The sequence below is a fragment of the Halichoeres trimaculatus genome, unplaced genomic scaffold (assembly GCF_033239565.1).
Source record: "Halichoeres trimaculatus isolate MK-OKI-2021-1 unplaced genomic scaffold, fHalTri1.1 fHalTri1_scaffold_6, whole genome shotgun sequence".
Taxonomy (NCBI): Eukaryota; Metazoa; Chordata; class Actinopteri; order Labriformes; family Labridae; genus Halichoeres; species Halichoeres trimaculatus.
The window spans coordinates 17,660,751-17,686,921 of NW_027437184.1; the positions used below are offsets into that span (position 1 = coordinate 17,660,751).

Sequence of the window (26,171 nt, forward strand, 5' to 3'; positions counted from 1 at the left end):
TATCACAGTGATGATGTGCAGGTATGCTGCCGCTCAGCTCCATCATGCAGCAGAGCTGTCTCCCTTTTTTTCAGGGCAGTGTGGAGGGATTAGGAGGCAGGCAGAGATGGGGCCTGTGGAGCATTTATGAGCAGGGGCATACAAAGGATCCATGTCAGACCTTTTAGAGTTGACTCAGTTTTTTTATTTTGGGTTTTTTGTCTTGTTTTTTTTTCAGACATGTTCTTCAAGACATGCTCCTCCCACACTAGCCCACTGTGCCCCCTCCACCTCCAGACCCCGATCCAAGGACAGCCCACGGCTGTTGAAAAACAGCAGATGCTTTGGAGAGGACTGGAAAAAAAGAGAAAGAGATTTAGATACACATGTCCATGGCCATATTTGTGACTGTGTGTGAGAAATTGAGTTCATTTCACAATCTTCTTGTACTACCCGAGCTCATAAAAGCTTGTTTAAAGCTCATCACACAAACTTGTGTACAAAAAAAACTAACCTAATTTTCTAACACAGTGGGTCCCTCTTTTCTAGTGTGTCTGTGTGCTTCTTGCCTTAGCCATGTTTTATGTAACTCTGCCTAAAGGGACACACTTGGGGCACGTTGAGATCGTAAAAGTCATAAAACATTTTTGTATCCATACTGCTCTAGCTGCAACTCAGCAAGTTTGGAGAAAGTTTGAAATAAAAACTACAAATTCTCTCACACACACACACACTAACCCAAAGATGAAAGTGTCCCCAATGCTTTTACTGTCTGTAAAATCAGCTGATGTTACATCTCATTAATTCAGATTATACTGGAGGACAGCTGTGGGGTTTTTTAAAAGGCAGGCTGAAAAGTGGTATGAGGGGTCAAGGGCAACTAAACTTTTCTCTTAATCCACTTCCCATCCTACTGAAAGTCACTTTTCTTTTGTCCTGACTTCACAAATCCTTACTTTCCTGACACATACATAAACCGCGTGCCCACCCACAGACATGCAGGCCTGGGAACGAGTTCCATCTTGTTGACTAGCAGGGGAGGAAGTGAGTGTTGAGGTTGTGTGGAGATAGGGGGCAGCTCTCTGACACATCGTAGCCTCTGCCAGTCTTCAGTTACCTCCGCTGACAGATTAGATCATCGAGAACAACCACAGGGAGGAGAGAGGAGTAGGGAAAGCTTTGCGTTAGACCTGATTGGCGCGTCAGACCTTGGCCTCAGTTTGACCTCCTTGCCCACAGATGAGGCTTATGCTATTGAGAGCACTGACCTGTTAAGACATGACCCTTCTGCTGCCCCCTTTCCTCCCCAGTCCCTGCTCCTGCCTCCTCCCATCGAAACGTCAAGAATCCTCCGAGGGCTGGACTGAGAGAAACTCCGGGAGGGCCCCGAGAATGACTCATCCACAGACCTTTTTTTTTGTTTGTTTTTTTTCTTCAACAGTTTCATTGAGAGTCGCTCTTGTGCCTATGTTTTTTTTTTATTTTGTTTCCACTTAACAAGACAGAGGAGTTCAGTCAGCATGAAATTAGAAAACCTTACTCTGATATAGCAGCTTAAGATAATACTGTGATCGTGAAGTCAGAGTTTGGGCAATGTTAAACTAAGATAAACAGATTAGTTGCTTTGGTTGAGGTTTGCTTTCACACAGACATGAACAAAAACTAATTTGTTGTATTTAATTCAGAGGTGTGCAGTCCTGAGATATTCTCTCCTGATACTTTTACCGCCTCTCGTGTGCCCCTCAACACAGTCCTGCCCTGGCTCTCTCATAGTGACTCCCTTTGCCCTATTTTCCACCTCTTTCATTCTGTAAAAGTAATTAATAACACAAATGTAGATTGCCCACTCAACTTTCATATGCATAGAAAAAAGATCTTCCATATTTGCTCAAAGACAGGGTTGGGTTATATGCACAAAGCCGTGGTTTTAAGAGATAATAGCCGTAAATCCGTATTGCTACGTGGACATTGATGACACCTGGCTAACCAGTGACAGTGAAAAAAGACAGAGATACAACCGTAGACGTGTTGAGACTCGACCGCAGGGCTGAGCTGACTGACAGACGGGAGAGGTGAGGAAGGGGAGCAGCTAAGGAAGTCAGCAAGCAATGATTTTGTGTAATTCTTCTAGAAGCAGTCTGTCACAGATTATGATCTGACATTCTGCACCTCACACATCGCTCTCTTGCACATACATCCCAAGAAAAATCTGTGCTCACAAAAATCTGAACCAGATGTGAAGCGTTTGGGGACCCAACCTGGCAAGGGCAGGTCTCCGAATTATCTGGGTGGGGTCAGCAATGCAGAGGGGACGACTTAAGTGGTCTCTCTCCACTTTTGCATGGGTCATTACGAAGGAGAAGATGCTCCCAAGGTAGTAGAAACTGAGTTTTGGCTACAAAATGACACCATGGAGCACGGATGGGCCAACTTAAGCTTTTTGGGTGGACTCAGGCTCTCTCCACCCTCAGTTGTGACTGCAGGGCCTGGAAGAGCCACTGCTTATCTGATAGATCCAGTAGGGGAACAGTTGATTAGCTTAAAGCAATGGGAAATGCCTTCCCTACACCCACCCTCCCTCTGTCTTCCCTCCCTCTTTATTCCCTCCCTCCTTTCTGTATTCTCTCACTTTTCCCCTCTTAACTGTGTGAGCAGTGCCTCACTCTACCTTTCTCTCCCTATTTTTCACCCTGCTCCCTCCCTCTCCCTCCTTCCCTCCCTCCCTCCTTCCCTCTCCTCTCTGCCCTGTTCCGAGTAGGTGGTTCCTGCTATATAGGAGGAGAGACGCTCTAACAGGCTCAGAGTCTGGTGGTGCCCACTTGCCACACGTTCCCAGAAGGACTACCTGTGTTTTTTTTTTTTTGTCTGGCGTGTCTTCTCCTGTGAGGATTATTTTCTTTTGACAACATGACGGAAACAAGGAAGAAAGATAGGAAAGGGAGAAAGAAGGGTGGTAGAAAAGCACAAAGGGAGAGAGAAGCTGATCCCACAACAGGTAAAAGAAATCTCAAGGTGTTTTCTATGTTACGTTATGTTTGAGTTTTTTGTATAAGTTTGTTAGATGGAGAAAGAGGAACTTATGAGAAGAGAGTCGGATCAAGTTTGTGTTACTGTATCACGGAAGTGTGGGGTAAAGTAAGTATCCCCTTGGCTTGTCAAAGCTTGCCGCTGGCTTGTCACATGGATGGTCTCCTAACGTGGACAGCGTGTAGAGGCACATCTGGTTTGGCAGCACTTTGGAGTTGTAGGGAAGTTAGATGATACAGCTTGTATACCAAATCAAGTAAAGCTTAAGTGTTGGTTCAACAGCCTGTGTACCACAGAGCCAAAACACAGTGTTTGAACAGCCTTTTCTAAACCAATGGCTGGAATATCTTAGAAGGTTTTTGATTCCTAGTATGATCATGTTCTCTCAAATACTTTGCTACTTACAACAGATTTTAATAAAAATCACATTTTTTTATACAGTTTTAGCACAAAAGTGCTGTTGATGTGTTTGTGTAGTGTTCATTAAGCCTTGTTCTTTCAACACTGTTAATCACTTGGTGCTTTTATCTTTGTTCTGAGTCTGTGGTGAGTCATGGCACATAAAATCCATCTGATTTTTTTTTTCCTTTGAAATCATAATAGCGATGAGAGCTGCCTGTATTTTAGAGTCACAAATGCAGCGATGTGCTTGCTCAGTGGTGGATTCTACAAGCTGCTGCATGTCACTGTAGTTTGACCTCAGGTCATGGGGAAACCCAGCCCCCGTTTCAGGACAGCACCATGATTATTGCCCTTGTTTCTGTGTGTCATTCTAGGTTTGATTAGATACTGTATCTTAGAAAGCATGTGTTGATGCTGGTAGCCATTTTGTACCTGCTGATGTCACTGCTGTCAGCTTCCAGACAGCCATCTAGATTGGGCTTTGCATTTAAGACATTTCAGCAGACAGGGTTTTTTTAGGTCTCTGTTCAGTCTATATGTTAAGGGTTTTTTTTTGGTAGGTTTTTCCCTGCTTAAAGTGTGACCAAAGAGTTTTTCTTTTATGAAAAAAGTGATCATCTTCATATTTTATCAACAAAGTTAAATAAAAGGTTAATTATGGGCCCTCTTTTCTAGTTTGACTCTGCTATGATAACATGTAGAATAGAGAGGTGGAAACTATTGTATGCTAGAATTTGACTTTTTATGTCAAAGAATGGCTCATTAACAGAAAAAAGCCTAATGATGAAGTCAGTTTCCTTTACACAAAATGATGTAGACACTGTCTTCTATTAATTTCTGTTGACACATCATTCATGTTCGATTTAATATAAATCTATCTACAGCATATTGGCCTGAACTTTAATTCTGATTTTCTCTATTAAACTAAGATCTGTGTTTTTTGTCACACTAACGGAAAAATGCGTGAAACTGTGGACTAACCCTCTGTACGTGTCAATTTCAAAGTTGGTCAAAATGAAGACATGCTTAGGGATTGTCTCTGCTGACATCATTCTGCTGAGGATGTGGTTTATCATAAATCAGGTTCAGAAAAAAGTTAGAATCAAAAGGCAAGAAGAGGCAAATCAGGAAACAAGTTTGGACAACTAGCAGTGTAGTCATGTGTGATCTTTGTACTAATTAAAATTAAAGATACAGTCAGTGTGGTACTCAGCAACATTTAGCAGAACAGACTTGGTAGAGACTGGAATATAATGTTTAAAGGTGTATTCCAGTCAACACAGAATTATTTGAATATGAAAATGTTTTGTTTTTACAAACTTCCTATGTAATAAATATACATTCAAAGGGGTCTCTTTAAAGGCTGCTGCCTTGCATCACTGTGTTTCAACATTAGCATGAAACAGACACACCAGTCAAATGAGTTGTTTTGTATTTATTATGTAACCACAAGGAATACACTGTTTGGAAGAAGAAAAAGACCAAAGGAGTTGGTTGTTGTTGTAAGATTTTTTCTTTATTGATTAAGATTCCTAGCTGTGCAAACAGAGACGGTTAGCTTTTTTGAAGTGACCTTTTTTTGTTGTTGAAGAACACATGATGTAGTGCTAGCCATGGCGCTGAAATGTATAAATTGCAACAAATTGCAACAAAGATGTTTTCTCTTATGACTTGTGCATTGCTTGCTTATAAATTATATTTGTTTCAGATTTATTCAGCATTGGGAATTTTTTTTTAATAATACCATGCAGTTAGCAGGAAGGTCAGAAAAATCTGTGAAATAGTCATGAATTTTTTTCTCCCTGTTAGATTTTGTTCTAGTTGTACAATTTTTTAGTGCTATTTGTCAGTTTACAGATTACAAGTCATAACTCACACTTTTTCTTTTTCATAGACAAGGCTGCCTATATGTCTTGTTTTAACTGTAGTGAGAATTGCTAAAAGCAACTAACATCCACCTCTTCTTCAGGATATTGCTCTTTCAATGCCACAGTATGCTATGTTATTGATAACTGTGTGCATTCATGTGACTGAACTGGTGCCTCTTTGGATGAGGTGTGACAAAGTATAATTATATGTAATCTAGCCCATGAGCGTTCTGTTGAGGTTGTTAGACTGTCAGTCAATCACATTCGCCGTCACAGAAACAAGACAGTATTGTCTGGTATACCTCATGTTCTCTGGGAACTTAGTCTTCCACTTTTACTTAAGTTGATTAGCTCCCAGCAAGTGATTCTCAGCTATAACTGCCTACTCTCACCGGGTGTGACATCTCATAAATTTTGTGTAGAAAGTGTTGATTTCAGGAATTCTGTTACTGCAGTGTTTCGTGGTTATCTCCTCTCAGATCACTTGCCTTAATCACATGTATTGTAACTGAAAGTTGATATTTGATGAGATTGTTGCGTGACTTTTCTGACAAATCAAATCAGGGGCTGTTTAGGTAAAAATAAAAAAATCTGTAGACCTGACAAAGAGATGCTAAACTTTTGCTAAAGATAGCATATATGCTAAAATGCTGGTCCTTGTTGGAAAGCAAAACCTCCCAAGGGAATGAAAAGTTGTGCACGTAGTTGTCTTTATTGAGTATGACACCAGGAGTGCAAAATGCTATCGGCATTTCATCAAATCTGTCAGCAGTGCATGTGTGTATGTTGGTGTCTCTGTTTTAAACCAGAGGTTAGAATCCCCTGTTGCCATCTGCCTGACCTACATAAATATGATTTTACTTGTGATGATATTATCATTCATGAACTTCCACCACTCATCTCCTCACTCATGTGTCAAGTCATAACACAACAAGCTCCTCTCAGTATGCCTGGAATTGCGTGCACAGCCAGTCTGGTAATCATAAGCTTGAGAAATGAAGTTCTGGCTCCTTCATTTTGTTCCAGATGCTTTTTATCATGTACAAACACCTACCCCACCTTTATAATTGAAATAGAGCTACTCAAGTTACTCAGCAACAAAATAAAGACCAGTAGTCGCTGGAGGAGGAGGTGGTGGTGGTGGTGGAGCCTCACACAACCTCAGCTTTTAGTTCAGGTGTGATCTTGCTTCATATAATTGCTCTTACAAAATTACCTTTTAGTGTGTTGGTATAAACACCAGGGAACAGGATAACAAATCAGAAGGTGAGCTTGACCTTAACCTCCAGTGTTGTAGTGTCTATAGATTGTGTGCACAGAAAGCCTATTTTAGTGTCAGCGATAGTCTTTGAACAAGGCTAGCCAAAACCGCAAAAGGTTCGCAAACGGAAGTGTTTTGAAGTGTGGCTCTCAAAGTAAATGTCTTCAGACAAATTATGATGAAAGAAGAGATGAAACTTGAGACAACTGGTTAACCAAGTGGCTTCCTGTAAAGCTGTGAGCACATGTTGTGCTCTTAAGGAACAATGTTTTCTTTCTGGATGAAGGAACAAGACATAAATCTATTTGCGCCTCTCAATTTATGATACTTTCCAAGTGATAAAGTGAGTTATCTCATAAATAAAACCAGTATTATGTAAACACCCATCTCTGATAGTAGCCGGCTGCTGTTGATGAAGGTGAGTAACCAAGTTAGGGGGAGAACAGATGTATGATCAAACAAATAACCACTTGAATCAATGGTTTTTAATGCCCTTTCATGTTACTGGAAGTTATTTTATTGATCATTTGTTTAAAATACAGAGAGCTTAGTTGTAACTGGCTGTTTAACTTGTGTAACTTTTAGGATTAAATTGTCATGTGTTCATCATGTAGCCGCAGCTAAGAAGAAAATTAAAGGGAAGAACTTATTCTTATGCAGGCTTTGCATTCAGCTCTTTGAGGCATAGTTGAGACATTCATGAAAGTCTCTTCACACCACACACCAAGTAGAAGCAGGACTGAGGAGAAGTCCTTGCACAATGATTTAGCAAAGCAAAAAGAGAAACACAAACTTTTGAAGCATTCTAGCTGAGGCTCAGAGTTTTCACTTGGTTGGTCATTCAAAAGTTTAATGGTTTCCAAATTTTATGTGTTTTATCTTATGTGTTTGAATGAAAGGCAACTGTTTTGATATCACTGATTATGTGTAGGTGATGGTAGCAGCTCTTGATTAAACCCTTGATAGCTTGTGACTTGTCCTCATTCACTGTTGTTAAATATGCAGCCAATGGCTGTCGTGAGCTTAGTGAAACATACATATATGGTTAAATGTTGGAAAACTCTACACTTGAAATAAAATAAAATAATTTAAGAAATACACTTTTACGTCACAGAGCTATCTGTGAGTAAAGATATCAATACTCCAAATACAGCCCTACCCATAAACTATTTCACATATAGACTATCTGGACTTTTGTTATAACCTGCTTCGCCTTCAATCAAAAAACCCCGATAAACAATCCCTGTCTGAAATCAAATTTTGTTTGTCATTGAATACTCTTTTTGCAGATGATGCTGTTTTGTATTCCAGACATACAAAAAGCCCAGTTACCCTCTAATGATGTGTCCACAAAGCATTTAAGGTTCAACAACTGAATTTTTTTTATTCATTTTCACTGAATAACTAACAAACCTCGACGTATTACAGTCAAAATTGTATTATTGACTCTTGCCCCATTTAATCTTCTAAGTAATTAAACATTTTTACTCTTAACTGTCAGCACTTTGATGGCTAGAGACTGTGCCTTGCAGCTCAGTGTCAGTTGACAGTATTTTAATCAAGAAAATGGAGATGTTGTTTAATGTTGGCTGTGTCTGGTTTAACTAGTATACTCACTTGACCTGGGCAATGTGTTACCAGCAAAGGCATCTGGATGTTAACAACTGCTAGGGCTAGTTCAGCTAATGTTAAGTGCCGTTTACACGACAACGGTTTTAGGGTGAAACGCAAAAGTTTTGTTGCGTTTCAGCCTCGTGTTTCCATGGAAACAGCATTTCAGCCGACCTAGAACGCAAACTTTCAAAAACTGCCTCCAGAGTGGGAATTTTCTGAAACGCTCCTGACACCATTGCCGTGCAAACGGTAAGCTGGTGTTTTCAGTGGAAATGATGATGTCACACTCCGCTTCACATGAGTGCATACAACAGGACGACAGTACCGTTGTTATGATCGTCGCGAACTACCGTGCCATGCTTGTGCTGCTCGATCTGCTGTATCTGCTGACTGTCTTTATACAAACTGTGCATCTGTTACTCCACTTTTTAACTTAGTATTCCCCAATACACCAGATTATCGGCTCAACTCTACTTCAGTGGAGATGTCCCAAAAGCGGCTTATGGACAAGACAGTTATAGCACCACCTGCAGGCCTGGCATGCTTACTACAGTGTTTTCAGTCCCTCTGTGTTTCTGTGTAAACTCAGATTTTTTTCACTGCGTTTCAGCGTTTTCAGATGAAACGTTGTCGTGTAAACTGGGCCTTGGTCACATTCTGCGAACTGTTTTGATGTAGTCCACCTGCACATTTTGCGATCCTGTGTCTAGCTGAGATGGATATGGCCAGGACAGTGAGTTAAAGGGAAATTTAAATTTTCCTTAAAAAATCCAGCAGAGCAATTTCTACAGAACATCCCGATTCTTAACTACCAAAGCAGTGTTGGACAGTGATGCAAAGTGTTAGTGATGCAAAGTGTCTGGGAAAAGTTTGGCTGCCATGAGTTCTGGTTTTGAGTTTCAACAAATCCCACAGCATACAGTTATGAATGACTTGGTCTCCGATGGTGCTGATGTTTTTTGGAACAGACAACCACTATTCAAGATTAAAAATGCTGTAAAGAGCAAACTTTTACTTTTGAGTTTGTTGACCTTAAAATGCAAAGACAATCAGCTTTTTTCCCCCCATGTAAGCCTATACTGTATAGTGAATAAATGAAACATTGACCAAAGGTTTGACATTGTCCAACTAAGGAAAAACCCCAAAAAGCTGGACAAATGTTAAAGTTCACGTCTGGGAAAAAAGGAAAGCATACAATATTTGTGCCTTACAAGGACTTAACTACCAGACTCCTACAGTTGCATCAACTAAAGGTCTTAAATTTATTTCATAAATCCTGAGCTTAAAAAGTGGTTTGTTTGGGTCAACCTTATATAAAAAAGTTAGAAGTGTTGGACTTCTCCTTTGTTTTACATTTAAAGAAGAAAAGAAACTATACATCCTGATTTAAAACACTATCAGTAACATGTATGAAGAGTTTAGTGTGAAGCACTGTTTCATCTGTTTCGTTGTATAAACAATGAAACAGATAATTGTGGAGTGAAAGTGTTTTGGTTTTGGTTGGAGGTTGTTGAAATGATCTCTTTGAACAGATGTTGCATTACAGTGACTAGTGTGCAGACCATTCCCACATGCAGGACCCATTTCTCTGGCTGTCTCACCATGTAATTTGTCTTTTGACAACGTGCAGTGAAGTGACATAACACCAGAGTAATCAGGGATACTTTGTCTAGAAGGGGAAACACAAAGGCATGCCTCAGATTCCTTTTCTAAGCTCCTGGAAGTAAAACAGAAAATGTTAACTCAATAATAGGAGCCAAAGCATTGTTAATTCATCAGGACTTTGTTTTTGAACCTCTCTCCTGATGGACTGAGGTTTCCAACTGTTACCCAAGGCATGAGCTGTTGACACGCCAGTTAGGCTTCTTTTCTCAAATTTGGTTTTTATAGTCCATGTCTGCAGCTGCCCCTTGGCTTCAAACGCAGAGAATCAGGCTGTTGTTGGGGTGAGGGTTCATCATCGCTGCCGGACTCTTTTTCCATTGCTGTAATGGAAAATTAAATAACTATTTGTCCAATAAAAGATTTTTTCCTTTTTTCCTGTGATAATAACTCCACATTCATGTTGCAAAACACTGATTGTAAACGGTAAAAAAGGAACGAGGTTCTCTAATTAAGCTGTCAGAGTTTGTTCATTCAGGATTTTGTAATGACTTTTAGAGGCATTCATCATGAACGTTTGTTTGTGCTATGCATGTGATGAGTTGGATGCGCATTGCTTAGAACCGGCTTGGTAGACTAATCTCTATACATCATAATGTTAAACATCTGTGTCTGGATGCTGGAGTGTCTGATGGACTATGTCTTCATTAGAACTGCATTCTGTAGATGGAGCAGATTGTCCTGTACATCTGGATCTCTGAACTAATGAGAGGTGGAGTGTTGTGTTTCGTCAACTTTTCCAGGCGAGGGCAAAGTTTGTTTAATTTGCTTGGCTAGGACAAACCTGTGTCCCAGAAAAGTATGGAGCATTTTTCTTTATGTTGCAACCCCATTTCCCCTAAATTGTGACTGACAGGCTTTTCCTCAGGCTGTGTGCTGGACGTATATAGCAGAACTGAGTTTATTTGGAAATCATGCACATATGCAGACGGAAGGCTTTTGTTAGTTTTCTAAGTCATTAAATAAAGCTGTATACAAACCTGCTTTTTTTTCTTAATTTATTGCCAAATTACATTTGGCTTCAGATCAGTTTGATGAAATATGCAGTGGAGCTGCTCATCAAACATGTGGCATGTTTTTCTATTAATCAAAGTGCCACAAAGTCAGGAAACTCCAGAGTGCAACAGATATTCTGATGTTAATTTCCCATTAGCCAGTGTAATTTGAAAATTAGGCAGATCAGTCAACCATAAAGTATTGTGCAGCCTAATCTTCATTTAACATCAGGTCCTATATAGTCCATTGCATTTACTGAATAACAGAAAAGTTTGATGAAGAACATCTGGAGCATTAGGACTCTGGTGTGGTGTGTGGTCTTGCTTGGGGCGATTGATAAATCCACACTACTTGCAGAGTAGATTTTATAAAGTCAAAACAGTACATGTACATCTTATGAGCTTATATAACGCTATGACTTCAAGAAAAAAAACATGTAATTTTTTGCTGCGATGAGGCTTTTATTGTCCTAAACCCTTTTGGGACTGTAAAATCTTGCACTAACTGCCTGAGCGATTGCAGCACAAAAGCTCTTCGTGAGAATAAGCTCATTAAGGTTACCAAGAGTCACAGTACAAAGACACATCTGCCTCATGTTTGGATCTTTGTCTCTATTTTCCAATGCCATGAATATCTTCACTCACATTTTCCGACAGGAAGCCGCTTACAGATAAAAGCCCACTGTCTTTCAAGCAACGGAATAATTTTAGCAACAAACAGCTGCTTTTGAACCAAGAATAGTTTCGCTTTTCCATTGATCTGTGCTCTTTGTCAGCTATTTTGAATGTGACATTTTACTGTTTGTGGTTCCAGCTCAAAGTCAGACTGACAACTCTCTTTTGATGATTGTAGCATTCAATTGAGGACATTTAATTAGTTATAAAATACACTTGGTTTAACGCAGATGTAACCATGATTTTTAAAAGCAAATCAGACCAAGTACAAAAAGAAAGACTGGCAGATTTTTTACAGTTACTTTAAACACCTGTTACCTTGACAGCAGGTCACCTCCAGTGAGGAGGTATTCAGCTCAAGACACGAATACCTCTGTTTACATTTCACCCTCAAAATTTCTGATGAGAGGTTTGTGAGCCATTTAAAAGTAAGCAAAAACTGTACAATATTAAATGTTCAGTACTGTAGCGGCTTTTGCAGTATGTGATAAGTATAGACATAGATGTGTTGACTGTACATAAAACCAACACAAAGTCAAAGGTTAAAGACAGTTCTTTTAAATGTGCAAAAATGTCTTTTAACATCACAGGGCAACCACACTTCAAATTGTTGCTCCAAATGTACAAATGAATTAATCACCACACATCTTAATAAATGGGCATTAGACAAAATAAGACCAGCTCTTCTACACATGGATGACAGCAGAGCAAATCTAGATGATTCCCATCAACACTGAACAAAAATGATTGCTTTGTGTATAAGGTCTGAATATGTGAAAATAAAAAGAGCTGTAAAATGATCAGCTGTAAAAGATTTCCTTCACAGTCATTTTGAGGTCTTTATTGGGTTGGAATACTGAAGGTAGATGGGCTATGTCGCAAGTAGGGAGAGGGAAGATATACAGCAAAGGGTTGTGGCCAAGAGACCAACCAGCAACCTCTGCAACAAAGACTGTAGCATCAATACATGGGGCGCATGCTTTGTATAAGCCAAACTGGAGCCTCCAGAGAGTAGAGAAATGGTTTTCAAAAAATGAAAAAATCCTCTTGGTTGCTCTTTTGTAACAGCTAACCCCAGTGTTTTCACAGTTTTGGACCTCGTAGATACATCAACTCATTGTCTGTGAATTAGAAGTGTCAAATGCTGTTTTATATGCCAAAATAATTGTTTCTTAACATCAATCTCAGCCTTCAGCATAAATCCACAATGAAAATGAAAAGTGCCCCATCATTAAGGTTATTACTTCTTCTGCAGACATGTTGCCTTTAGCAGGTCAGTGAAGTAGGACAGTCTCTTGAAAAAGAGGACAACAAGGGGATAAATTTGGTGCACCTCCATTTTACGTTTAATTGAAGCCAATCTGCGTGCTTCAGTTTGCTTGTCATGCTTTGTTTGTCTTCATTCCGCTGTCATCCTCTCGAGGTGATGCATCGCAAACAGCTGTGATTTGTACCGTGGCTCAATTTAATGTTTGCATAAAATCATAAACGTTTCACATAGAGAGCTAGTAAGAGAGAGGGAAAGAGGAAGGGAGAGAATGAGAGAAGTCATGGAGTGGGGGCATCTTGGACAGCCCCTGGTTGACCCCTGTTGGGTCTTCTCTTAAACATGTGTGCAGCTGTCATCTGGCAAGTGTGTTTATGAGTGTGTGTTGTGCATGCATGTCCGTGCAATTTAACAAATATCATTTTTCAGATTTCTGTGGGGTGTGTGTAGGGGGTTATATATCAGTAGGAAAAACAAAGACCATATTTTTTCCCTTTGTACCAGGTTTGCACTTATAAAAAAGAACTACAGCAGCTGAAGATTCCATTTTTAAAGCTCTTATCTTTTGGTATTGGCAACACAACTACTAGTAATTTTCTTTTCAAAATATTTGTGGCTTTCTTGTTTACAGACTGCTTTTTATTGCAAGTTTGTGGTTGCAGATCCTCTTCGTGAGTTGTCAGATGTTTGCTAAATATTGCTTCAGGTGATTTTATAGCAGCAGAACCAGAGTGATTTTCAGGCTGTTTATTAGTCAGATACAGAGCTGATTATGTCTCAAGTGACAACATCTGGTGGTCACATGAGAGAGCTGTTGGCTCAAACCATTGAAAAGATGATGATCAGCTTTTTTTTTACTGTCCCCCCATCCGTCTTTGTCTCTGTATCTCCCAAAACAATGACACATGCTCACGGACAAACAGTGCAAACCAGATTATAATTAAAGTTTCTGTCTGAAGGGGTTAATAACACTGAGTATTTTTTTTCTCCCTCTCTTTTCAGCTGCAGCTCCAAAGTTAAAACCAATGAAGAATCCAATAATAGTGGACGAGGGGAGCAAGCTCGTAGTGAAGTGCGAGGCCACAGGGAGCCCTCTCCCCACCTACACGTGGTTCAAAGATGGCAACGAACTGAAGAAAAGCAAAAAAGTCAAAATAAGAAACAGCCAGTGAGTATAAGTCACCCATGTCCAGTAAACCGCCAACACAGGCAGGTGTAAGATGAAAGGAGAGGGAGGCACTCCGAAGCTGGAGCAAGGTGGCCGTTATTGGCAGGCTGTGCTGCTGCTGCAGGTTTTCAGGAAAGAGCCGTTTCACAATCAATATCGGGAATCTGAAATGGAATGAAAACATTTGTTTTGTATTCATTGTAGACATGAATATACTTAAATAGTCCAAGACTAGGTTCATAAGTTTTATCTACATTCCTCAAACAAACAACTTTCCTTCCCAGGTGCACTCTCTTATTCAGCACATAACCCTAAGCCCACCCTGCTCAGTTATTCTCAGCCAACAGACTTAACGCTGTAAAGAATCACTCTACACATAATAATGTTATTTTTTTTCACAACTGAGATTTCGAAGAGTAAAAAATGAACTTGTTTGAACCCTCTCTTGGTTACTTTGGCTACTATGACGAAATTAAAGCAACTGACCAGAGAGAGGATTTGAACAATGTTGGTTGTTGTGTAATTTGTGGAGAAAAGTAGACATTGTAGTAATAAAACCGACTGATGTAAGGATATTGGCACAAGATGGGGCTTTAGAATTAAGACCATAATGAATCAGTACGTTTATTAGCTGTAACTAGTCCTGTGCTTTCATTTCAGCCTCTCTGTCCTCCATGTTTCCACTTGTTGCGTTTCCATGCTATTTCCTCTCTGCCCTCATTCCCCTGACTCAGCTGTGCAAGTGTTGTCTCCCACAGGAAAAACTCCAGAGTCCAGATCAACAGAGCAAAACTGGAGGATTCTGGGAATTACACATGTGTTGTGGAGAACCCGCTGGGAAGAGACAACTCCACTGGCACTGTAAACGTCCAAAGCTGTGAGTACCGACCCTGAGCAGCAAGTGAAATGACTCACACATGCATATTGTTTATTAATTTATTTATTGGATTATTCTTTTGCCAAATGAGTGATCAAAAAGTAGAAATCCCAAAGGAGCACATAGCTATAGTAACACGCATGAAGAACAACTGTTCACACATGTAGACACAGCTATGAATCAGTGGAACAGTACATTGCCCAAGGGGGAAAGAGGGATAGGATATGATTGGTGTCTTTGCCTTTGACCGCCACTTCAGCTTGTTAAATGTGCAGCATCGCCTGACAGAATATAAAAGTTGTAGAAAAGAAACGACCTCAGACTGTTTGATAGTATCTAACGGGCTTGTTGAGTGGTGTGCGAGCGTTGCTGAGTTTTTGCAAAGTACTGTAGCAGATGAAAGAGTTTTGATAGCAGCTGCTTCTGTTTGTTGGGGTGGTGAGTTTGTGTTTGTTCCAGAAGCAGTGCGGGTAGCGAGTGTGTGGCTGCTGTGGGTAGCTTGTTGTCTGTCTGAGTAGATGGAGCCTGTATAAAAGTAATCTAAGAGGCTCATGAAGCAGATATGATCCAAGTAGCTTTGTGCAGATGAAGGAAGGACTTGATGTTATCTGGATGTGAACTATTGAGGAGCCACACGGCAGCTTTTTTGACACACATGAATCAGGAAGGTGTTTGATGTGACCGAGTTCACCTGGATCATCTTTCTGAAAAATGCTGGGTAGTGTTTCACCCAAACAAATGTGCACTGGCAAGAAATTGTGATAAGTGATATCAGAAGTGCAGAATGATACTTATTTAGCAATAAAACATGTATGATGTTGACCAGTTTCGTGCTTAGAAATACTATGAGGCCAAGAAGGGCTCCTTGAGGTGCTCCAAGAAAGTGATCCTCTCGTTCTCATGCTGATCCGGTTCAAAATGAGTATTTCTCTCATCTCAGAACATTAGAAGAAATATATCTGGTTAGGAAATGTGAGGAGATATCACTCAGTGTCCTTGTGTTCACTTTCAGGCTGTGTAATTATCCCCCTCCTTTCCCTCTCTTTATATTTGTCAAAGCCACCTTTTTAGTGCCATTGTTTACCGTTAGCAGACTTAAGTTGAGCTGCATTATTAGTCGCAGCTCTTTCCAGATGAAGAAAGAGCCCATTGTGTTTGAAAACACAGAGATTCTCAGCAGTTCTAACATGCAAGTTTGATCTCAAGCAAACAATAGTGCAGAAAAGAAGTCATCCATCTTGTATTTAAATGGGGCCGCACATTGCCTCTTTTTTTATTCCCTGACATCTAAAAAGCTTCAGTAGAGTTTTATTGCCAGATCGTGTGACTTATACTGTACGCCTGTTATGACACTTGGCTTTATTCCCATCCAGTGATATATTTCTTTTCACTCATGAGCATGCAATATTTAAAAGCTTGGTGACGCAAGAGCCCGACCACAGACACAAAGTGCTAACATTTATGAAAATTTAATCTGTTAAACAGTAATTACAGAGTAACCATCATGTTAATGGCAATTAAATAGAATGGGTTGGATCATGCTCGGCACCCTGCAAAGGTCGGGGAATCCCTGGTGGTAGCACCTGTTAGTGTTTAATGAAGGCTTATGAACATGTGACTGATGGCCCATGAAACTCTATATGATGATCTTAGCAGGGAAAAGAGCTTGTAATGCAACAAAATCAAAGGAAATATTATATTACAAAGTAATGTACAGCACAGTAGCCACAATGGATAAAACATGATGAATCAGTGATATGGCAGACTGTTTTACAGAACACAGTTTTAAACATGATACGCCTACATCTGGTGCACAGTACGTGATGTTTATGTGTATTTGTGCCCAATGCGTTGGATTCCATCCACTTTTTTTTTTGCACACTTCCGTGCCTGTTCATAGCATGGCTGTCTGTCAGCACTGACACATCCTCAACTCACTCCTGGATTCTCAAACAATGGCATCACTGTGCGTCCTATCGTACACCATGATCATCTGATGTCTGTCTCTGTGTGTTTTTGTTTTTTTGTGTATGTGTGAGTGTGTTTGTTCACCGTCCAATAAAAAAAAGTCCCATTGTGTTACAAGAGCACGCCTAGTTCCGTCATGCTTCAGGGAAGAAGGCAAGACGGGGCGAATCAGAGGTGGTATGTCCATACACAGCAGGAGAAGGAGGAGGAGGAGAGCTTCACTCAAAACTACATACATCAACAAAAGGAAATGCCAGCAAACAGTTCGTGGTGCCATCATTGTCAGATGCATGTGGCCCAAAACCAGCAGACATTGAGAAAAGTACACATGTTTTGTTTGTGGCAGAAATGGGTTGTTCTCTGCAGGACACATATTGCATTTTGAGCATCAGTTTGATCCATATGTGTTTGATTTTGTATCATTTACTGGACCAAGAGCTTTCTTTCATCTTAAGGTCAGGAGAGAAATTCTATTGTGTTAAAGGGCTGCAGTGGAGTAAGCCTGCCTGCCTGCTGCAGTATGTTGCCAAAGCAGCATGTAGCCGCAGTATTATCTGTGTATGTGTGTGTGCCTTCTCGGGAGCGAGAGCAGGAGGAGGGGTGCAGATGTAGATGGACAGAGGCAGCGAAAAGAAGAAAAAGAAGAGAGCATGAATAAAGGAGGAAATGCAAAATGAGGGAATGCATGACAGGAAGCAGACGAAGACGTTAGGAGAGACAGAGACAGAAACTGGAGTGTAGACAGGGGAAAGAAGAGAGATAGAGAAGGAGAAAAGTATGAAGAGGAGGAAGGCAAGAGCCTGCTGTGTTGCAGAGAAGACTTTCACACCCATTTTGGATGCAGTTAGTGCTTGCCAGCTTTGTCCAAAAGCAACCTTCCTACTGTTTGTACATGCAGGTGCAAAACCGAGCATGTCTTTTCCCACCTGTGCTTCAGCACTAACAGCTAGCATGCTAACAGCTCAAATCGGCTTTGTGAGCAACAAAATGTGGTTGTTAGGAATGAAATGTGTCATAGCATGCTGCATAGACGGATAGTGAAAGCTAGCACACGGAGATAGTACACATGAACACAGGAGCATCATTTTAGCTGTAACAGTGAGATGATGAGGACTTAGCACATGGCTGTGTCTGCCTGCCTGCCTGCCGTCTGCTCTGGCGGAGGCAGACTTTGGGAAACCATCACTCAGCTCCACCACATGGTGAACACAAGCCACCACAAGCTTGCACACTCTGCACTGTACCAGGCACCAATCTTTATCACTAGGGTTTTTTTTCAGACTGCCAGAATATTTTTAATTCTTTATCTAGTTGCATTTTTAACCACTTTTTCAGGGCACTACAAAAAACTCAACGATCACTACCTTGTGAAATTTAACCTCTATCAACCACATTATATCATTTTATCAGCAAGTTTGAACAAAGGTGCTGATTTGCATCGGGTCAATTATAGAGGGGAGTGGTAGACTCATAGCCTTGAGGTGTTATGATTTATGTGCTGCTCAAACGTTCCTTAAATAAAAAGTGAAAGTTCAGTTTAACATTTGTGATTACGTAGGCATGGAGGAATCGCTGCCACTTTCCATAAAGAGAAAAACAGTCTAACCTTTGTTATTAATACCACATCTAACAGCTGGACATTACTCAGCCTAGTCGGCCCATATCAATATTTGTGTTTCAAGACAAATGTGACACCCCTATAACTCTGAAACATAGTGTGCAGGTTGCCCAGGGCGGTAAAAAATAACCAGCAAAACTCAACTCAAAGTGAATCCCTCATGCATTTTAAAGCATGCAGTACACTGTGGCCCCATGCCAGCCTTGCAGTTTGCCAATAACAGTGAAGGATTGGCCCTATGTGTGGGGGGATTTTACTCATGTCTCTTTGTTTGACCAGTGGAAGAGAAACGCACACTGTCAGCTGATTGAATGCCAGTTTACTGAATAATTATTCAGCGCAGATGGTTGGAGGTTCTGCTGAGTTGAATGTTTAAGTTGCTTGCTATCAATGTTTCAGGCTTAAGACTCATTTAATTCTCTCTTTCGCTTTTTCTCCCTGGCTGTGCTCAGAGGTTCGAAACCTGCGATCAATCAGTGGAGAAGTTTTCCTTCTCAATCCACAAGTTTTTTTCTTTCTTTTTCTGTGTTTTATTGTTTGTGTCTGCCAGTTTCTGCATCGTGACAGAACGAATAACAGCGTTCAGAATGTATGTGCATCCTGGTGGTCTGGAATATCAAATGTGCCTCTTTTTTGTAACAATCGCTGCCCTTTCCAAAGTGGTGTTTTCAGCCTTATGCCCAACCCCGCCCCCCTCCAGTGCAGACGAGCAGGGACCATTTGTTGTCCATTTGGTCTGACTTCTCCCCTGTAATCAGTCTGGCATGGTAAGACCTGCTGGCCTTTGGCGGAGCAGTGTAGTATATCATCCACTGTTTTCTATAAGGCCAGTGTGAAAGAGCAACACCAGTCAAAGTTTGCTGGGCTCCACGTGGCTTCAGATTAAGGCCTCCCATTATCCTCCAGGCTGCTGTGTTGTGATAAGCGCTGGCGAGGCAGCTATGTGTCTGCAGGCTGCAGGTCACATCCTCAGGGGGTGCTGCGTGCTGCTCCGCTGAGAGAGTGTGTGAGCGTCCAGGAATGTGTTGATGGAAATCACAGCTGAACATATGATTGCTCCAACCTCAGCAGTCATGCTGGGGCCCACCAGCAACAATTTCGCGCATGCATGCACGCAGGCGGGCCCACACACACACACTCACTGAGACTCACGCACACATGTGCACAGACCTTTGCATGTTTTCACTCCCCGTCTTGAGCCAAAGTCCCATATCTGTCACAAAACTAGAGCTTAACTAACTCAAAGTGACCCCATAACTTTTACAACTGAGTGGACAAAACAACAGTTTAGCTCTCTGCCATGAACGTAAAATGCTCTGCTAATGGAGACACGGACTGTTTGAAGTGATGCATCTTAGTCGGGGTGACTCAAGCTCAAAGTTAGACTTTTTTTTCAAAAGGATGATCCTACACAGCTTCTCTGATCTAATAACCCAAAAAGATTAATTGACTGCTTCATGAACAATGTGCGCTAAAGATGACTTGTTCTATACTCAAAGTGAAGACTTGAGTGAAAGTATAAGTACTGATTCCAATTCCTTACTGAATCTATTTAAAACATATAAGTAAAGATTTTGTGTTTCCTTTACATGTGCAAAGCTAACTCCATCTCTTTATCCCAGTTGGGAGGGAGTGAAATTCCAATCAGCCTCAATTTATAGAAAGAATAAGAGAATAAATAAAGTCGCACTTTCACCATGTTTCATTTGAAGATGAATTTCCTGAGTTTTTAAATAAGTTTTCTACTTACCTTACGTTCGCGTAGCTGAATGTTCCCACCCTACCTGCTTCCGTCTTGTTTTAACCAGGCTCTGCTTTTGTTTTTGATGTTCTGGTCTGTTTTATCTTGACACCCCTAGCAGACATTTTATCATGCTCAATATGTGTCCAAGGTATCATCCTTTTTTATCGTCCTATCTCTTAAGAAAGAATTGAAAGGAGCCTTCATACTGTGATTGTATAGCGGGTTATTTAACCCCTCTGTTATGTCTCCGCCTCTGTGTATAATGGGCAGAGAAAGAATTAATTCTTCTCCTTGTTGAAATAATTCTTCACATGGTGGTGTGAGGGATACAAAGTACAGATATTATTTTTCAACTAAAGATGTTAAAATCTAAAAAAAAAAACAAAAGTACAGTGCAGATGCCAGAAAACTCTTCAGAAGTAAAGCAACAAATCATTCAAACTCTCTTTCAGCTTTCTTCTGTCATACCACTGACAGTGCATGTGTTGATTTATTGTCTAAATTATTGTTTTTATTGCCATTTGTTGACGCTTACTCAGAGAGACTATGATTGTTCTGATTGGCAGTGATTCAGCGCTTCAGCGATGGTCTGTGAAGTATGCCAAAAAAAAGACCAACAGCAAGAAAACATCTGAAAGTGATCAAGAATCTGAAGATTTTGCACTTTTATAGGCTATAAACACATTGATTGGTCAGCAAACATTTCATTAAGTTGCACAAACTATATTTGCCTTCGGAGGAAAAAGCCCCGAAGAGTCGACAACTTTTTTATTCTTAAATTTAGCCCGTGTATTATAACAGCTGTGTGTTAATCTTTAATTAAAAAAAAGAAAATATTTAATTTTATGATAACTGAAACCAGTCTGTTTTTACACTGGTTATATTATGGTGGTAGATGAGGATGTAGTGATAATAGAGCTTTTAGAGGCCTAATTATTACCTGTCAGTGGACCCTGTAAGAGAGCCCCGGGATGTCATCCTCGCTGAAAAAATTTGGGCACTTTTTAAAGAAAAAGTACCAGATGTTGTTATGATGCAGTTTGACCCGTGTTTGGACAGAGTGATTCAGTAACCTTTGCAAGCCTTTTAGTGAACATTATTGTTAAATACGACATGACCTTAAACAACTGGACATACTCCAGGCTTAAAACTCCCACAGCTTTCTCTGTGTTCTTCCAGTAAGTCATCATATCTCCTCTGTGGAAGAGAAACATTACAGTAAGTGCTCCTTTGAACCAGATAAACAACAACTTCCTGCGCTCCTTCTGCATCTCTATCTCGTAAAAACAAAACTTACTCACTCGTACTACGCAAATGACAATATAAACTCGCCTGTGATGACGCTTGAGGATGTGAGTTGTGAACTTGAATGCGGGGTATCTGCACAACAGCCTGTTCTATTGATTACTGTGGGTAAGAAACAGTACTAGGAGCCATGTCTGAGAGGAACCGGCCTTCACATCTGCCCTGTGTTCTGTATTTACAGGCCACGGGGGAACTGCCTGTCAGGCTCTGTGGATCAAGAACTGAGCTATTAGTCATGCCCACTTTTTTTCAAACTCTCCTCAGTCCTGGGGTCTGGACAGGCAATCCTCCGAGGTGGCCGATCAAATTGCTCCAGAATCTTGGTTCCTCTTGTCTGTTGGCAGGTTTGAGAACAAAATCAGGATTCAGTTTGTGTATGTCCAATAGGCTCAAAAGACATTTGTCATTTCAAATCATCTTCCGTCCTTTAAAACTTCTGAATAGGATACAACTGCCAGACAACAGGTAATAACCCACATGTTGTCTTCTGGTGGTTAGCCTGATGGCTTAAAGAGGTCAGAGTTTGGTTACATTTGACCAAAACAAGATATGAAAGAGTCAAAATGCTGTTTGGGTGGCAAAAAAATTTCTTTCACCACTTCTGTTAAAAACAACAACAAAATTGTCTCTCTCTGTTGAATCATTAAAAAATGATAGAGCAAAGCATGAATGCAATAATTGTTAAAGAGGCTAAACAATGTTATCAGTATTAACAAAGATTAAAGGGGCTGTGAGGAGTTTGAAAGGGATCTTGAAAAAGTTTCCCTTCAAGATATATTCCTGATTGTAATTCACACTTTAAAAATGAGATGATCAGCACCACTATTGCTGGTTACAGGTTATTTTAAATTGCTACTTCTCAGCTTCCAGTTTGGTTCGTCTAGGACCGGATTGATTTTCGGCACATCTCGGTCTCTATGACAACACCACGCCGGCTGACAAAGTTTCGTAGTGAGAAGAGATAAAACACTTGAATTTGTGTATTTCTCTGTTAAAAACAATTTCTATGACTAATTTTGTAGTGATGGTGGACACAGGAGCCTAACTGTCAGAAAAAGGACAGACGAATAGAAGAAAGCTAAACTCTTCAACACAGGGGCTAAACTGTTTGTGATAATGTTCATTCCAACCCACAGTCAGCAGTTATTCTGCAGTGGTCTGTTCAAACTTGAGAGTCTATCAATAAAATGAAGAGTGAGGTTACGTTAGCTCTGCTTGGTAGATGACTGGCAGGACATAACCAGGATTTACTAACGTCACACATTACGGACTTGTCTCAGAGCACCAGGCTACCAGTTGTGCTAAATTTAAACGGCTACTAAACTACATACAAACTGACAGTGTTAAATTGTAGTCATGTTAGCCTACAGATGTGTTGGAGCTACGCAACTGTACTGTTAAGTCCCTTACCTCGGTGCGTTGTATCCAGTAAAAAGTTGTCTTCAACAAAGAAAATTTGTTTTGATCTCCATTTAATTCCTAAACAAATGCATGCCTCGCTTAAAGTAATTTACAACAGTGTGCGGAGGCTCCGGGCCACATGGTGGCGAGGGAGTGCAATTCAAACAGATCCTCCTCGCAGCATCCATAAATATCTTCTTCTCTAGTATTGATTATTAAGAGTAGAGGAAGCAGCATCAGCGAGTATGCCAGAGTGAATGTTAGTCAAATATTATTTTCTTATATTTTTAATCACATGATTATCTGAGGGGCTACTCTAAATAAATCAATCTTTAAGTCTGGATATTAGAGTGATAAAGCTTTAGGTGAAGATCATTTCTCAGCCAAAATCATTTTCAAAAGTCCACCAATCTCTCACTGCTAAAATGAGAAGACCAAGATGTTTTTAACATCCAAACGAATGCCAAAAGACAAACTGCTTGAACCTCACCTAATTTGTTATTTCCAGTTCTCAAAAATATTTTTCTCAAATGAAACAAGTGTTTGTTATTCAGTGCGACATCACCCCCTGCTTACCTCATGACAGCTGCAGCGTGTCAGAGACCCGGGCCTGTTTTGGTTTTCACCCACAGTCATGTTTAGTTTCCGATGCACTCACAGAAACGTCATCGCGCCCACACTCCCTGCATGCGTGTTGTTTTTGTTTATTGTTTACAGCCCTTTTTTTTCTGCATCAGTGGGCAGCATCCGGGAAGATCCAGAGTAAAATGGAAGAGTTGAATGCGAGGATGGGATCAACACCCACAGCATCGTAAGCACACATGCAGAGCATCCATCAGGACACGGCATGTGGGGCTTCAAATGAATTCACACATAGAGAACAGGACCACGGAGGACTTGAACCCAGTGTGCTATGAATATCATCCAAAAGAATAATTGATCAAAGGGGAGGAAACTCAAGATGAATATCAAGCAACTCTGTTCTTTAAAATAAATCTTGAATATGTTGCTGCACACTTGTAAAACCTGCTAGAAACGAAACACCTCCATGTTTTGACTGCCTTTTTGGCATGTAGGTGAACATATTTTCACAAGCATCCACGTCTGGGCATGTGTGTTTTCATAGCACATGTTGTATTTGCGTTTTGTGAAACTTTACCTTAGAAAAACCTGGAAGGCAAACCCCTTGTAAACCCTTTTTAAGAATCTTAGAGTCGATCATTTTTCAGATGCACAATGCGTCATCTGACACTGCAGTTGGAGCGCAGTTTGCCGAGCCGTCCTTCAGCTCCAGTAAGTCAATTTGGAGGAAAAGTAATGTAAGGTGGCTGACACATAGAACATAAATCAGAGGCCTAATATGTCAGTAATTCATGGCTTTTTGACAAGGGTTATGCATGGTATGAGTTATCGGCTTTGACATGCATGTGCTAATGTGTCAGAGAGGAGGCAGCTGTTAGATTCTGTAGTAACAGAATTACACAGAAAACAGTCAAAACAACAGGGAACACTGAGAAAAGGAACCTAACTTTACCCTTCTTGCTTTTTACTTTGCTTAAATCCTACAGAGACAGCGTTCAAAATGATGCCCTCTACCAACTTGTTGCAAGAAATGGTTAAAAAATCAAAACCCATCTCTCTTTTTTTGGGATATCCAGTGTAATCTGGCTGCGTTGTGCGGGACAGTTAAGCCCTCAGTGTGAATGAGTGAGGATATCGCTGTGTGTGTGGACGGAAGCAGCTGTTACATGAGGAGCTGAGTGATGTGAGCAGGAGGTGACATGAGTTTTTTTTTTTTTCTTTTTGGCTGTGTGCACGGCTTTGTTAACTCTTCCTGGGTCCAACATAACAACGTATCTAGGACTTAATTTAATAGCACAATAAAAGATTCCCTTTCAGCCCCCCTCTTCTCCTCTTCAGCTGTCCTGGTGGTCTTTTCCCAAATGATGATGATGGTGACCCTGAAGGAGGGTGACGGTGCAAGATTGTGGTTTTAAATTAGCGGGCGCTTGGGCATCTGTCAATGCTTTCAAAGTGAGACTTCAGGGCCTGAAATCGAATCATTGCATCATAAACGCTCACTGTAGTGAGTCAGTAGTAATTTGCAGTTGCCGCAAACAGGACTGTGACTGAGCTATTGACAAAAAAAGTCCCCACTCCTCCTTTTTACTTTGCATTTTCCTGATTTGTCATCACACTTTGTGAAGTTTTCTTTGAGCACACGAGGAACATATACTTACCATTCCTTTGCTCAAAGCTCAGGCTGGTGGTACTATAGTTTGGCCTCCACAGCTGTCTCTCATGTTAAACCTCCCATTACTCCCATCACGCCGCTTCCTTTTGTTGCAGCTGTATTCATCACATCATGTCTGAAGGAGTGAGTAAGTTCTTCCCAGGAGTTACCGTGAGCCGCCATTTCCCTCTGAGTGTGTAGGTGTGAAGTGTGCACGAAGAAAGGCCTCACTTTAATCACAGATACACTCACCGTGAACTCATCCTTCAGTATACAAAAGAGGGCCGGCTGTCTAACAAAAAAAAGCAGTTGTCTCGTTTTAGGATGTACAGCGGGTGTGTGTGGGTGGTGTGTGTGTACATGAGTGAAGGCACATACAAGCAGACCGTATGCTTTTGGGGCTTTCAGGGAACAGCAGAGAGGGAAACCTTTTAGTCCGAGCAGCTGGCCACTACTGTAGCTGTGAGCACCAGAGCCAAATATGGAGCGATGGTATACGTCCGTTGTATCTGGTATCGCTGCAGAGTCTGCCCTTCATCAGAAATGAGGGCCAGCTGCTAGAGATGAAGGGCAACAGGGAGAGAGGTGGAGGCCTCATGCTTTGTCCTTTTAAAGTGATCATGATCCAGAAAAACTTTTTCAGACTGAAATGTTTCGAGTTTTTGAAGATATCAACCTTGGTTTGTCCTAGTGACTTTCTCCATTCACCTAAACCACACAAGCTCTTCAGCCCTTATCTTTCCAAAGCCTCTTGTGCTTTTCTTACAATTATATCCAGCAGAGGAATCCAAGTTGTAGGTGTAACTGGACAAGCTAACATATAAACCTGCACAAAACTTGCTCCTAGGTTTCATTAAATGCGGAAACTATGAATTTTTGCATTATGAATTTTTGCTGAAACTGTCGCCTTAATGTGCTTTAACCACAAAGATCCTAAAGAAAAAAAAAAAACTTTCCCAACATGATTTGACTTTTCCAAAGAATGATTGAAAGGGTTAATCCAAGACACTCTTTCATACAAGGCTATCTTGTATAGAAAAATTAAAACTAATGTTTTACATTACCTATCAGAAAACCCCATAGCCTTTATGTTTTTATCTTTTACAA

The 26,171-nt window shown here is 40.7% G+C and overlaps 1 protein-coding gene across 3 annotated transcripts in view; it reads left to right on the forward strand.

The window, feature by feature from the left end:
- Positions 1–26,171, forward strand: part of nrg2a (neuregulin 2a) — a 78,586-nt gene that overhangs the window by 21,718 nt on the left and 30,697 nt on the right. For 2 of the 3 annotated variants that reach the window (XM_074671495.1, XM_074671494.1), the window contains exons 2-3: positions 13,753–13,918; positions 14,677–14,795. In XM_074671495.1, the coding sequence (XP_074527596.1) occupies positions 13,753–13,918; positions 14,677–14,795 (285 nt within the window). Of the gene's footprint in view, positions 1–2,836; positions 2,975–13,752; positions 13,919–14,676; positions 14,796–26,171 lie in introns of those variants that run through there. The other variant, XM_074671496.1, reaches the window with a different exon arrangement.